This window comes from Leucopleurus acutus (genome assembly GCF_964270905.1).
Source record: "Leucopleurus acutus genome assembly, chromosome: 5".
NCBI classification, from domain to species: domain Eukaryota; kingdom Metazoa; phylum Chordata; class Mammalia; order Artiodactyla; family Delphinidae; genus Leucopleurus; species Leucopleurus acutus.
This window is the reverse complement of record NC_139147.1, coordinates 118,178,118-118,192,024: the sequence shown is the minus strand read 5'-3', so window position 1 is coordinate 118,192,024 and position 13,907 is coordinate 118,178,118. Positions and strand designations below refer to the sequence as shown.

General features: G+C 42.0%; 1 protein-coding gene across 1 annotated transcript in view; it reads right to left on the bottom strand.

The window, feature by feature from the left end:
* The window catches only part of PLOD2 (procollagen-lysine,2-oxoglutarate 5-dioxygenase 2), a gene marked incomplete at its 5' end in the record, with an annotated part of 107,169 nt that extends 96,735 nt beyond the window's left edge, over positions 1-10,434 (bottom strand). The window contains 2 exon segments of the mRNA XM_082839616.1: positions 10,253-10,294; positions 10,297-10,434. Coding sequence (XP_082695742.1) covers positions 10,253-10,294; positions 10,297-10,434 — 180 coding nt within the window.
* Positions 10,435-13,907: the final 3,473 nt, after the last annotated feature.

Here is a 13,907-nt window from a genome sequence, read left to right as displayed (position 1 = left end):
AGGAGTATACAGTTATTTTTAAAAACAGCTTACAAAAAAAAAACTTACAATATTTAAATGTACTGAAGAGTATATGATTCCTCTCAGGAGATGGAAAATAGCTTCATATAAACACCAGATTGTTTTCTCCTCTCACATTAAAACACTTGAAATATTTTTAAATGTAAATTTAATTATTCTTGGCCCTATTTTCTTACCTCTAAATCAAAAGTTAATTAGGAAAAAAAAAAAATCAAAGCCTAAGTCCAGCTTCTGATAGAATAACTAGAATATTAAAATACAAAACAACTTTGTATCTATGCTTTCTTTGGCCTAACAAAATCATCAGTAGTAAATTTCCTTGAGACCTCATTTCTGATTCCTGCAGCACTTTGTCTCCACTACACATCCTGAATTCAAGGAACATCAAACAACAGAGCTAGAGAGATCATAAATTACAAAGAAGTCGGGTGAGGCAAGGTAATTGACTCAAGGTTAGTGAGTGGAAGGGTTAAAACTTAGATGTAAGTTTCCCGACGCCCAGATGTCTATCGTCTTCCCCACAGGCCAGGCTTCATCATAAGTGCTCTTTCGATTTGTTCAGTTTTATATATGCACTATTTTCTATGTAAGAATCTTAGAATTTCAATGTGGAACAGGAACTGAGCCTAACACATTTTTGGCTTGTCATGTTTTTTCTTTTTCCTCCACATAAGGCAACTTGGAACACAGACTAGCCATTCAATAAATACTCATAGAATTAAATTTTGAAATTTTAATTGTGACACTTCAGAATATTACACAGTAGGAATTGTTCTTAGCGTGCATTTGTATCTAAGAAGTTACAAAACTGCTAATTACCTCTAGAAAAAGTGTATTCTGGGAGAATTTTTAAAGTTATTTAAGTAAGTGTAGATTTATTGAAGAGTGTAGGTTCATATAAGCCAATGTAAATTACTACTCAAAACCAAGAAAAAAGCACTATCAGAAGAGCTGTGAGCAAAAATGCATTAAAAACTTACCCACGGAAGAAAATAAATGACTAGGGTTAGGCTGATAGGTCCCTACGAAACTATAAAAATATCTTGTCCACCGATGTCTAGAGAAAACACTATGGTGTTCTCCTCTACTATATACACACACAATACTTCTGACACCCATGTGTGGGTTTTTTCCCCACACAGACCCTTTCTCCCACATCAGCTGGGTGTTCTGCAATTCAGTTCAATTTAACCAGAATTACCACAGACCCGACAGGTTAAGGGCTCAGTCCCATAAGGCTGCCCCCACTTCAGATGCCCATCGCAAGCAGTAGGTCCCCAGGTTACCCACAACTTCTGTGTGACTTGGCTACAAATCAGAAGTTCCCAAGACCCTCCCTTCTCAGGTTCAATAATTTTCTAGAGTGGCCGACAGAACCAAGGAAAACAGCTGATTTACTATTGCCAATTTATTACAAAAATATTTTAAAGGATACAAATGAACAGCAAGATGAAGAGATACATAGGTCAAGGTCTAGAAGGGTCCCCAGGGCAGGAGTTTCTGTCCCCTCTGGAGCTGGGGTGTACTACCTTCCTGGCTTGTAGATGCATTCCAAGACTCAGAAGCTCTCCAAAACCTGAACTTTAGGGATCTCTGTAGAGGCTTCATCACATAGGCATGGTCGATTATTAACTTAGTTTCAAATCCCTCTCCCTCCGTGGAATACGGGGGGTAGGGCTGAAAGCTCCAAGTTTCTAATCACGGCTTGGTCTTTCTAGTGACCAGACTCCGTCCAAGAGCCCACCAAGAGTTGTCTCATTAGAACAAAAGATGCTCCTATCACCTAGGAAATTCCAAGGGATAGAGGAGCTCTGTGTCAGACACTCCTATCACTCAGGAAATTACAAGGGTTTTAGGAGCTCTGTGTCAGGAACAAGGCTCAAAGGCCAAATATTAGCAGGAATGGGGCGAGGGGGGCGGCTGTTGAGATCAAAATAAACATATTTTTTATTATTTCACAACCTAGTAACACTTATCTATCTATGAACTTCATGGACTCCAATGCTGGAGAAGAAAGAGCTGCCTGTGTAAAAGAAGCTGGTGAAGAGAAGTAGGACGGAAGAGAGGAGAAAGAAAAGCTGCGCACAGACACAGAACCTATGAATCCCCGAGGATGTGCAGGTGGGCAGGTCTTTAAGTAAAGTCACAGTAGAGTAAGAACTCTGAGTCTCTAATTTGTAAGTCTGTTCATTGCTTTGCTTTGGTGCTTTTCCAGTGTGGGGTTTTGTTTTGTTTTGCCCTTGGTTACCCAGTAAAGTCACTGTTTAAAAGATTCCACCCCTGTTTAAACTCAACTAAGAAGAAAAGGAGAATTGTCCCTCTCTAGACGTGGCCGACAGGAATTTCAGAGGCTCTGGATGACCAAGGCACCCTGGTCACAGTTGTGATCCCAGCTGGAGGCCAGGAGAGAGGTCTGCAAGGTTAGCACAGGAGAGCAAGGAGCCCTCGGAAGACAAGGAGCCTCGGAGCTGGCTTGGGCATGACTGGAAAATCCCATCAGAGAGCCAGTGTGCCCTCTGCATGACGGCTCTGTAAGACTTCCCTAGGCAATTGAATTAGGGAGGTCATTTTAATCTGCCTACAAACTGTTAGCCAGTTTCCTCCAAAAACAAAAAAATTTAATTCTACATTTGCGTTGTTGTTGTTGTTGTTGTTTGGCATGCTAAAAGAGCTGCTCGTGTTTAGTATACTGCTAGACCCAGGAAGGAAAGGATCAAATATTTAAAGAACCAGTTTTGAGAATGAATTTTAAAAATCCAAAAGTAACTGGCTCCCTTCCCAGCCAGGTGTGTAGCACCTAAAAGTAATTAGCACCCTAAGGCCCAATAAAAGTTGTAGCTTCAAACCAGTGAAACAGACTAGTCAATGAAAGAGCCTTGCTGATGGGACACTGGCTCTGTGTTGGGGCTCTGTGGTCACTGGAACTGAGATGCAGAGTTTCTGGGGCTTTTCCTGGACAGTGTCCAAGAATCAGGAACTCAAGACTGCCTGGACCTCACGTCCTTCTTCCACTTGCTGCTGTGCCTGCAGACAGTGAAGCTGGGTGGCATGATGCACATTCAGTGTCTCCTCAGTACCTCTGAATGTCTGGGTCTGACTAGGGCTGGTGATGAGAGCGATAAAAATTACATGTGCTTGCAAGTTCCTTCCTACCATAAGAATCTTTACCATGTGATGTCCACAGCGTTAGAAGAACAGAACCACAGCATTTTAATCAGAGGAAAATCCCCTCTCTCTTTCTCTTTGGAAGAAATGTTGAAACAGATTAGCAGTAACTAGAAAAATAAATAGAATTCCTTTTAAAAATTTTAGTATGTAACCCTAAAGTAAATGAGCAGATGATCAGTTAATGTAATAACACCAGGATGTCTTATACATCCAAAGTAATAAAAGCAATGTTAAAATCAATATAACAAATGAGATTTAATTATAACCCTAGCCCATTTTGGAAACTCAACCATGTTTTTTAGAAGCACTTTCCCTGACCATTCAGCCCCCTCATTTTAGCTGTATGTCCTCAAAAACTCTTTTTGTATTAAAAATTTCCCAGAATATATTAATAGCAACAAGCATGTTCTTCCAATTGTATGAAATGAAAGTGTTTTTTTCCATTTCTAATGAAGATTTTCATTATAAAGCAAAGATAGTCTACTCACTATTCAAAGTTTTCTCCCTAACTACATAAAATGCAAGTCCAACCCTATACAAACTAAACTTTAAACCAAAATTTTTACAGCAGAATATAAACAGTAAACAAAGTATATGTCCACACTAGCAAATCAAGCATTTTCTCATATAGTCACATCTTTTTTTAAGAAATAAATTTAAGGGGGGAGATATACCCACATTTCAATTGGAATAAAAAATGATTGTTATTTTCCCATAACTGCTACAGTATGCTACTAATACAACCAAGGCCTGAAAAATACTTATGAATCAATCGAGTAACTAAGTACGTAAATGCACTAACCTGAATTAGTTTATTTTTTTAATAAAGAGATTTATATTTAAAAACTAAATCAAAATCATTAACAGAAGTTGATGTGCCTCTTTTAACACACAAAAGAAAATATGTAATGGAAATCTTTCCTCTGGGTATAAAAATAACATATCTTCACTCTTTAAATTTTGTTTTAAATAAAGTTATCCTGAATGGGAAACATTAAAACGTATTTAAAGTTTCTGTATTTTTTAATTATAAACAGCATTTTTTGACGGAGCATTCTTGTGACACAGTTAATAGCGTAGTGATAAATTCAGTAGCACCATTACCAAACAAAGTTGCAACATAGTACGCCATAAGACAGTAAGTAGCAAATCAAGTGTATTTCAATTTTAAAAAGATAGTAAGTAGCATAAGGACAACAAATCATAATGCACTGTTTATAATTCTACTACTCTGGATAACTATTTCTTGGCTAATTAAAATCTCAATAGTTCTGAAAATGAGTTGTTATTTAAGTTTAGTGAGGCAAACATATCGCAGCAAATGCAAAGGGGTAAAATGTAAAAGAAAAAGATCTGTCATTTTAAAAGCACCAATTTCTCAGTTTAGCTTAAGTTTTACAGCAAAGGTTGAAGAAGAATAAAAATAGTCATTGATAAATGTGCTCATCATTTCCTCCCAGGAATCAAGCCACAGATTCACCGTCAAGTTTCTAGACCAAATTTCTAGAACACACACAAGCTCTGAAAAAGAAATATGCATCTCGTTTACAATCGGCCACCAGGGTGTTTTATTCTTTTTGTTTTTTAACATCTTTATTGGAGTATAATTGCTTTACAATGGTGTGTTAGTTTCTGCTTTATAACAAAGTGAATCAGTTATACATATACGTATGTTCCCATATCTCTTCCCTCTTGCATCTCCCTCCCACCCTCCCTATCCCACCCCTCCAGGTGGTCACAAAGCACCCAGCTGATCTCCCTGTGCTATGCGGCTGCTTCCCACTAGCGATCTACTTTACATTTGGTAGTGTATATAAATCCATTTTTTATCCTAAGCACGCTATTCACACCAAAGTACATGTCTAGTTAGCATCAAGCACCAGGTTTAAAAAGATGTAACAGAGAAGCTCTATGTTTGAATTCAAAATGCCACAGGAATCACTGGCAAAGGCTAAAATGAAAAACAGCTCTCTCAAGTGCCCAGAGCCAGCTGCTACTGTCCAGAATGTGTCTCCTTCCAAGAGAGCAGCAGATCTGCAGGAGACATGGCTTAAGAGAGAATACCATCTCCTAAGGCCAAAGTCGGCAAAGGGTTTCTGTACAGGGCCAGAGAGCAAACAATTTAGACTTTGCAGGACATATAGCCTCTTTGACAACTAATCGACTCTGCCTTGTAGCACCAAAGCAGCCACAGATGATATGTTAACGAACGAATGTGGTTGTGAGCCAATAAAACTTTACGGACCCCGAATACTGGATTTCATATAACTTTCATATGTCACGAGACATATATATATATATTTATAGTTTTCAGTCATTTAAAAATGTAAAACTCATCATTAGCTCACTGGCTGTACAAAAACAGGTAGCTGTTTATAGTCTGCCGGATTTGGCCCGTGGGCTGTAGCTTGTCATCCCTGACCAGGGGCCAAGCTTTCCTTCAGCCCCTGCCTATCCCTTTCCCCTCCATTTATATAAACCTACAAAATTAGTGCTCTTTAGCAAAGCAGCCCTTTTGCTTCTTTAGATCTCTGATGCCCAGTCTCTATTTCTTTCCCATCGGTACTGAAAGTCCAAAAGCATAAAGGGGTCAGGGAAGACACAGAGCATGGCCTGAAGAAAGGGCACAAGTCCCTCTTGTGTTGCTTTCAGCTATCTGATCTTCAAGTAACAAACCATCTAAATGTCCATTTCACCATCTATAAAAAAAGGATCATGTTATCCAACCACGTGAAAGTATTTCTGAAGGTATGATTTTATATTGAGAAAGCTAGGTAGAGCAGAAAATATAACTTCTGGAGAAGAACTGCCAACAACTGGACTTCCCTGGTGGCACAGTGTTTGAGAATATGCCTGCCAATGCAGGGGACGCAGGTTCGATCCCTAGACCAGGAAGATCTCACATGCCGTGGAGCAACTAAGGCCGTGCACCACAACTACTGAGCCTGCGCTCTAGAGCCCGCGAGCCACAACTACTGAGCCCACACGCTGCAACTACTAAAGCCCACACACCTGAAGCCCGTGCTCTGCAACAAGAGAAGCCACTGCAATGAGAAGCCTGCGCACCGCAGCGAACAGTAACCCCCGCTCACCACGACAAGAGAAAGTCCTCACGCAGAAACGAAGACCCAACATAGCCAAGGGAAAAAAAAAAAAAAAAAGAGTTGCCAACAACTTGTTCAGAAACAAAGCCTTGCCTGATGTTTCATGGGTAAGTTCCTTGATCATGGTAGTGCATGGGTACCCTGGTAGAGAAAGGAAACTCAGTGAACTTAGTTAAAACACTAGGAAAAGGAGCAGCTAGAAATCTCATTGACTGCATGCCACTTTTCATAATTCTCCGAGGCGGCCAGAAACTCAACAAACATAAACTGAGAATCTTCTTTGTGTTAAAAGAACAGGGAAGGTACTGTGAGGGGCACAAAAATGAATAAGACTCAGTCCTTTACTCCAAAAAATTTATAATTTATTAAACATGAACATCTATCATACAGAGCAGACATCATCGTATAAACCAACTGCATTAAGCAGTTGGACAGAGAGCCAAACAAAAGGCAGGATGGAGAAGAATTTCTTAGGAGCTAGATATAAACAAAGAATATAATTTCAAGGAGAACAGACAGAAGTAGAAATTTGAGAGACCTGTACATGTGTATCTAGGATGGCAGGGTATGCGGATTCTCAATTCCACTAGACATTACTAAATTGTTCTCCAAAGGTGGTGTGCTTCCTGAGACTTCTCACCCTCACAACAGTTGGTATGATCAGAGTTTATTTTCTTAATGCTTTAGTCAATGTGATGGGTAGAAAAGGGTATCTCAATTTAATTTTCATTTCTGGTCCTCACATTCTCTAGAATTGTTCTGTATGTCTATTTTTACACGAACAAAAGGCAGAGACTGGTCATTCTGTGTGGCTGCAGCCCAGGACACACAAAGTACACAAAGCACAAGCCTCCCTCTCTTCTTCTCGAGGTTTTTCCAGGACCTTGGTTTTTTCCTCTCCACCCCGTAAATTGTCAGTTTGCATCAGCAGATAGGGACAGACCTTTCCTTTCCTCCTTGAATGTGCCAGGGTAAATTAAAGAGTTTATAAATGAACATGGTTGAAAAATACTGGTCTTGACAGAAACATCTGAAACCATTTCCTCCATTTTTGTGCAAAACTTGGTTTCTGCCCAATTTAGATCATGGAATAGGCAAGGTACCTTAGAAAACACACCAAATGTTGATCTAGGTCTGGAGACTTAGTTACAAATTCTTGGCAGGAATACACCTTCTCTCACTGAGAAGGAAAAAAGTGTAGGAAACATAAATCAGGGTATGAACTTGATTTGTTGATGCTTGTTAGGAGGGTTTTGCCTCGAAAGCTCCCATGGAGATAAAAGCTTAAGGCAAAATTCCTATAAATGATTCTAGGAGAAAATGATTGTTTTTAACCAAATTCTTATTTAGAGTCTTTCCATGCTGAGAATAAAGTGGCAACCGAAAAGGAATGAATGCAGTACACAGTAGAACTCTCAGCAAAGAAAACAAAAAGCAGTGTTCTCAACTCTGGTTAATGCACAGCATCAAAGCTAGGAAAAACTATATTTCAAAAATTGATTAATGTAATGTGATTCAAACAACATATTCCCTACTACAGTGGAAAAATGGAAAAATCACTATAAATATTTGTTTCGAAAAAAGAGTAGCCATTATCATTCCAGTACACTATAACGCCACATTGCCTCAAATACACATAGATTTGTCTAATCCAGTGATTTCCAACCCTGTGCAATTTTGTCCCTCAGGAGACATATGGCCATTTTTAATTTTGAGACATATTTCATTTTCACTCCTGGAGGAGGGTGCTCCTGGCTTCTAGTGGGTAGAGGCCAAGGATGCTGCTAAACATCGTAAAATGCACTGGATAGTCTCCCACAATAAATAATTATCTAGCTCAAAATGTAAATACAGCCACAAAACCCTGGTCTAATCTATTTCTTCATGTTTAGCTGGGACATGGTGACAAAAATAGCGGGTTAGAGATGATAAGCACTCTTCTTAAAGACCTCCTATTAAGCAAGCTAGACAACTTAGAGTTCTAAAGTCTGCTTGATATTTACATAGATAAGTTTCCAATTTAGCAATTTTCAGTTGTAATAGTTTAGAGAGAAAATGGAACATAATCCATGATTCTCCCCATGTTATCAAGCACTGTACCATCTATATTTAATAGCTTATCATATCTACCTATACACAGTTCATAATCAAACTGACTACTGCTGGCTCCATCTATGACAAATCAATATTTTTCTGCATTTAAATGATATCTGAATTCCCCATGCCCGACCACCAAAATCAGTCCTCAGTTGTCAGCAGTGGGTTTTATGTGTCATTTTCTGAGAAAAGCATTCATATCTGAAATTCCCTTCTCTGATGTTACAATCCATTAAAACTTTACTGTCCAGCTCCATGAAACTTAAAAGTCAGATTAGGAAAGAAAGATAATTTTGAATGTAAACCTAAACGCAGCCACAAAGAGATGTCTTCTATAAAAAGTAAGGGGTGTTGATAATGAAGTGAAATAAAATATACAAAGGCTGAAGAGGTCCCTCTAAAAGTGGCAAAGTCCTTAGAGGTTATTTTATTTCCCAGTAAGTTTCCTTGGGTGTTTCAACAAAGAAAGTCATTTTTCTGGGAATTTTTTTTTAATGTCTCCTTTTCCAGGTTTGCTGAAGGCATTTTCTTGTCTATTTTCTAGATGTTACAGTAAAAGATAATTTTAAAATAATGAAAAAAATTCAGTTCAAATTTAAAGAAACCACAAAGCGTTGAGAAACTCATTTTGAAGCCATCACATATATCTGAGAGAAAGAAAAGTATACTGTAACTGACAAAAATCTATCCAAATGCTGAAGTTTCTCAAACTAACAAAGCAAGTACTGTTTGGCAGGAATGTAGAAAGATGGGCAACTTAGTCCACTGAAGTTTTCTGAAACAAACCCTAGGAAACAAACCCTAGGAAAGGTTTGTTTCAGATGAAAACAAAAGTATTGCTTACATGGATTTGACTGGGTTCTACAGCAAATGTCAACTTCTGGATGTAAACTTAAAATAGAAATTTCTGTCCTTGTGCTTAAGTAAAGTTCAAGAAGAAAAGTGCCCTATTTATTCCCCCCCAAAAAAAATGACAGAATGATTTTAATTTTTAAACAAAAGTGGTACAGCAGAAGGACATTTAAATGCAAGATCTAATCTCAGAGAACACAGAGTTAGAGCACAAAAGTGGAACACTCGAAGGACATCGCATGTGCAGCAAATGGCAGCAAAGTATGTTTCGACAAACATGTGGTGAGGCTCCCTTTAATCTTGCTAAATGTAAAAAGTTTTATTTTACATGAACTTGACTATTTGCTGCAGTTCCAGCTTCTGAAAACAAGGAAGGGCACCAGGCTTACGAACAGGGTGGCTAAGCGTAAAAGCTGTGGACAGCTTCCCCTCCATAATCCCCAAAGAGGAAAGCTACCTCCTGGAGGTATTGGGTAGCCAAGCAGCCTTACTGAAAACAACCACGGTTTTGAGCGTTGTTTCTGGCAGGAGGTAGGTGTTACCAGCTACTTCCTGGGGCGCTGGAAGGAATGTGTCACCATCAATCAGAAAGTACACTAGCCCAGTGTTTAGGTCACAGAGGGAGTACTGCTTCGTCCAAAACGGATAAATCATGCCAACACCAGCAAAGGAGGAGAAAGCAAAGTTGCAGGAAAGGTGTTGGTGCCCACCGACCTGCAAGACCAAAAGGAAACCCCAACTCGTGCTGAAGAAAACTTCGTGCGCTCTCGGGTTACGGAGAACTCCGAGAGCCCACGAGGGCGGATGCTCCCACATTCCCCCGGGGATCAGCACAGCCCGAGCGCAGTTCTGGGGAAGACCTGGGCGGTCCTGAGGAGGATGGACAGCCCACCCCCACTCGCCTCGGTGGTCCTGCGGAAGGACAGGCTCCCACCAAATCACCTCTGTGGACCTCGGAGGGACGGGCGTCCCCCTCCACCAACTCACCCGGCCGACCCCACGCGAAGGACCGGTGGATGAATGAACTGCCCATCCGGCCGAGCCTCGCGGGACAGGGCGGCCCGCGGGAGTGCTCACCTGTGGGGATGCTGGAGGACTTCCCCGAGTCTGCACCCAGGCAGGGGTCCCAGGGCTGGAGGACGAGCGCCAGCAGCAGCAGCAGCAGCCGCGGCTGCACCGCGCACCGCCCCATCTTCGGCCCGTCGAGGGCCCGCGCGGGCTCCGGCGCCCCTGACACCCTGCAGCGGCCCACTTCTCGCGAGAGTGGGGACCCCTGATCCGCCCCGGACCGACGAAGGCGGGCGGAGGCGGCCGGGCAGAGTGGGCGCAGGGTAACCGCGGCCGGCAGGTCAAGCGGCGTGGAGAGGGGCGGGAATCAGGTGGTCTGGAAGGCGCAGAGCGGCGGGCGCCTGCGGCGCCGCGGGCGCCTTATAGGCTCCCCGAGGGGGAGGTGACGGGGCGGGCCGCGCCCCGGCTATTGGCCGCCGGCTGACCCGCCGCGCTGCTGAGTGCACCGTGCGGTTGCCTGCGCTCGCCTGCCTGCGCGCCTGTCCCAGCCCCACGTCTGGGATTGTTTGCTCAACTCCGACCTATTTAAGGAGCCGTCTGCCGCTACGTGTGGAGGCTCACGCAGGGCTTCTGGCTGGAACCCGGAAGCGTGCAGTTAAGTTTGGGAGTGGGCCCGAGGCAGGGGGAGGAGACGCTGGGAGTCTGGCTGACGGGCGGCGCTCCCCGCTCCCTCCTCTCGGCTTCCCCAGCGCCCTGAGCTTCCCGGTAGCCTCTAAGGGTGCGAATCTGCTCTTCTCTACATTTAGATGCTACCCCCAGAGCAGAAGCGACGTCAAATCCACAGCAATCCTGGTTGAATGGGACCTCGCCCGACAATGAACGATGGAAATGTAGACACATCCCACACCCCCGTTAACTCAGGGGCAAATTTCTAAACCCTGTAAAAGGAAGGCCCTGTTTTTAGTTTACTCTATAAACAGAAAGTTTTTATTGTCCATTGAACATTTCTTCCTCCTCTGCCTGTGCCAGGAGAGCCTTAGACTCTCTCCAGTAATGGCTTGTAAATCCTGCGGAATCGGAGTCCAGCATGTGTAACCCGGTGCTTTGCCTTACAAGATCTTCCTTCAGTCTACATGGAAAATTACTCCCAGAGATGCTGTCAGAGCGAGCGATCTCTCAGCTCTCTGGCGCGTCCTCCCCTGCTTCCAGTTTTGACTCTTGTCTGAGAAAATTCCTTTTAATGTATTACTTCTCAGCACATTTTAGCTAGCCCAGTGTTTAATCTGTTGGGATGAGCAGGGGCAAAAGCACAAATTAAGGCCAAAGCCTGACAATCTGCCTCGTATATTTCACGACACGAGCTATCCTATGGGAGAAAAAAAATCATATTGTTAGTATGTCAATATTCGATAATGTTCTACCTCTATCTTCCTAAAATGCAGGGGCGGGGGAGGGGAGTGGAGCTGATTTGAGCCAATACCCTTTCCAACTCTGAGCCTTTGAAGTTAAAACAGAAAATTATTGGAAAAGACGTTCCATTATGATCACATTTTGTCTGAAATTAGCATGATGTCTAGATGAGTACTAAATGGTCACGTTAAAAACAGGTGGAAAACCTGTAAAGAAATGTTGCCTGTGTGTGACACTTTAGAAAAAGAATAATTTCCTGTGCCCAGCCCTAAGCCAGTTGTCATGGTGTGTGTAAGGTTTGGTCTCCGTATTTTAAGAGGGATATTGGAGAAAGTTCAGAGAAGAGCAACAAATAAAGAAATGGAAAGTATGACACGTGAGAATGAAATAAGGATTGTTTAGCCTGAAGAAGAAAAGGCTAAGGAAGGGATTCCTTAATAACATCCTTCTGTGTCTGGCCAGTGCCACTGCATGAAACTAGGCAGAAAACAAAGAGCATCAGTCTTCTAAATCTGAGGGATTTAGGCTAGTCTTTTTGGCCGAATCTCAGTCTCCAGAATTCCAAATCTGTCTGCTGTGCCTGAATCCTGCCAAAGTCCTTGAACTTGACTTCTCACTTCCCTGGTTGTCCAGTATCTTCAAGAACTTGCATGGTTAGAGCCTAGCTTTCTGCCCTTCCAATCCCCCACTTGCCCACATGCATACTTACAGCCTCTCCACATCACAAGGGTGTGTGTGTTTCAACTGCAAAGTCCACCAATAATTGCAGGTTACTATGACATTCCTCCTTCTCTACTGAGAGTCACAAGTTCAGGACTATAAGACTTGTGTAAAGTTAAGTGATTGGATTTGTTGTGCAATAGAAACTAACACGGTATTGTGAAGTAATTATACTCGAATAAAGATCTATTAAAAAAAAAGTTAAGTGTTTCTTTGGGCTTTTCAAAATAGCCAGCCATATTTATCGCTGCCTGAAAGAGCCCCAATTCTGAAACCAAATCCTTCCTCCCTTCTTATATTTCCAGCTGTCTGCTGGACATTTCTACTTGGACATTCCACTGGCACAAACTCCAAATGTCTTTAACTCATGAAATCCAGATCCCACTCATGGCTTCCTCATCTCTGTTAATGATACTGCTGCTCTTTAGCTCACAGAGCCTCAGGCATTTTCTACTTCTCTCCTCCCACTACCTCCCTCCCCACAACACAGAGCTAGACTCCAAATCCTGTCATTTTTTCCCCCTCACATTGCCTCTCCTCTATTCCTTTCCATTCTCACTGCCACCTCACTAATGTGCTGTTTGAACTGTGTCCTAACTGATCACCCTCTGTGTACACCCTCCCTGACCCCACGTACCACAGCTAGATTCATCATACTCAAATATCCTTTCAATTACTTTATCCCCAAACTCAAAGATTTCAGAAAAAATTTGGAAGCAAACCAGATCTCTTAACCTAGAATTCAAGTTCCTTCACTTCACCTCTCCCTATAGCCGATCTGGTTTGCTTTATTACCTCCCAAAGCAGACCAAAGACTGTAATTTTTATTCTCTAAAGTTTGGAAAGTAATCACCATCTTCCCCTTTGTTCTTACAGAGGCCAACCCAGAGCCAAGTTTCAAGCACCAGCAGTTTGTTGGGAGTTTCAAGGAAAAGGGGTAGCTGAGGGTGAAGTGACACAGAAAAGGGAATTGGCCAATAATGGGTACATTATTAAATCTACCACAGTAGGTAACCACAATCCCACAGCATTGATGTAAAGTACGCCCCACAGAAATATCCTAGCCAAGGGGCAGGAGAATAGGAATATATATATATATATATATGCCAACACTCATCAGTCATGGATTAAGGGCTGGGGGCACTCATTCATTCTCAGACATTCCCAGCCTGCTAGCTCACAGGCATAGTAGCTCCCCAAGAATGATGCACGTCTTAGCCATGAGAAGTGAGGTTGGCATGCTCAGAAATGGTAAGGAGATTTGAGGAGAAATGAGAAAAGCAGTAACAGCATCTTCTTAGCCACCATGCCTTTGTTCATGTTATCTCTCTATTTTAAAAGCTCTTCTAAAATAGATATCTAATAAGGACCTACTGTATAGCACAGGAAACTCTACTCAATACTCTGTAATGACCTATATGGGAAAAGAATCTAAAAAGGAGTAGATATCTGTATATGTATAACTGATTCACTTTGCTGTGCAGCACAAACTAACACAACATTGTAAAGCAACTATACTCCAATAAA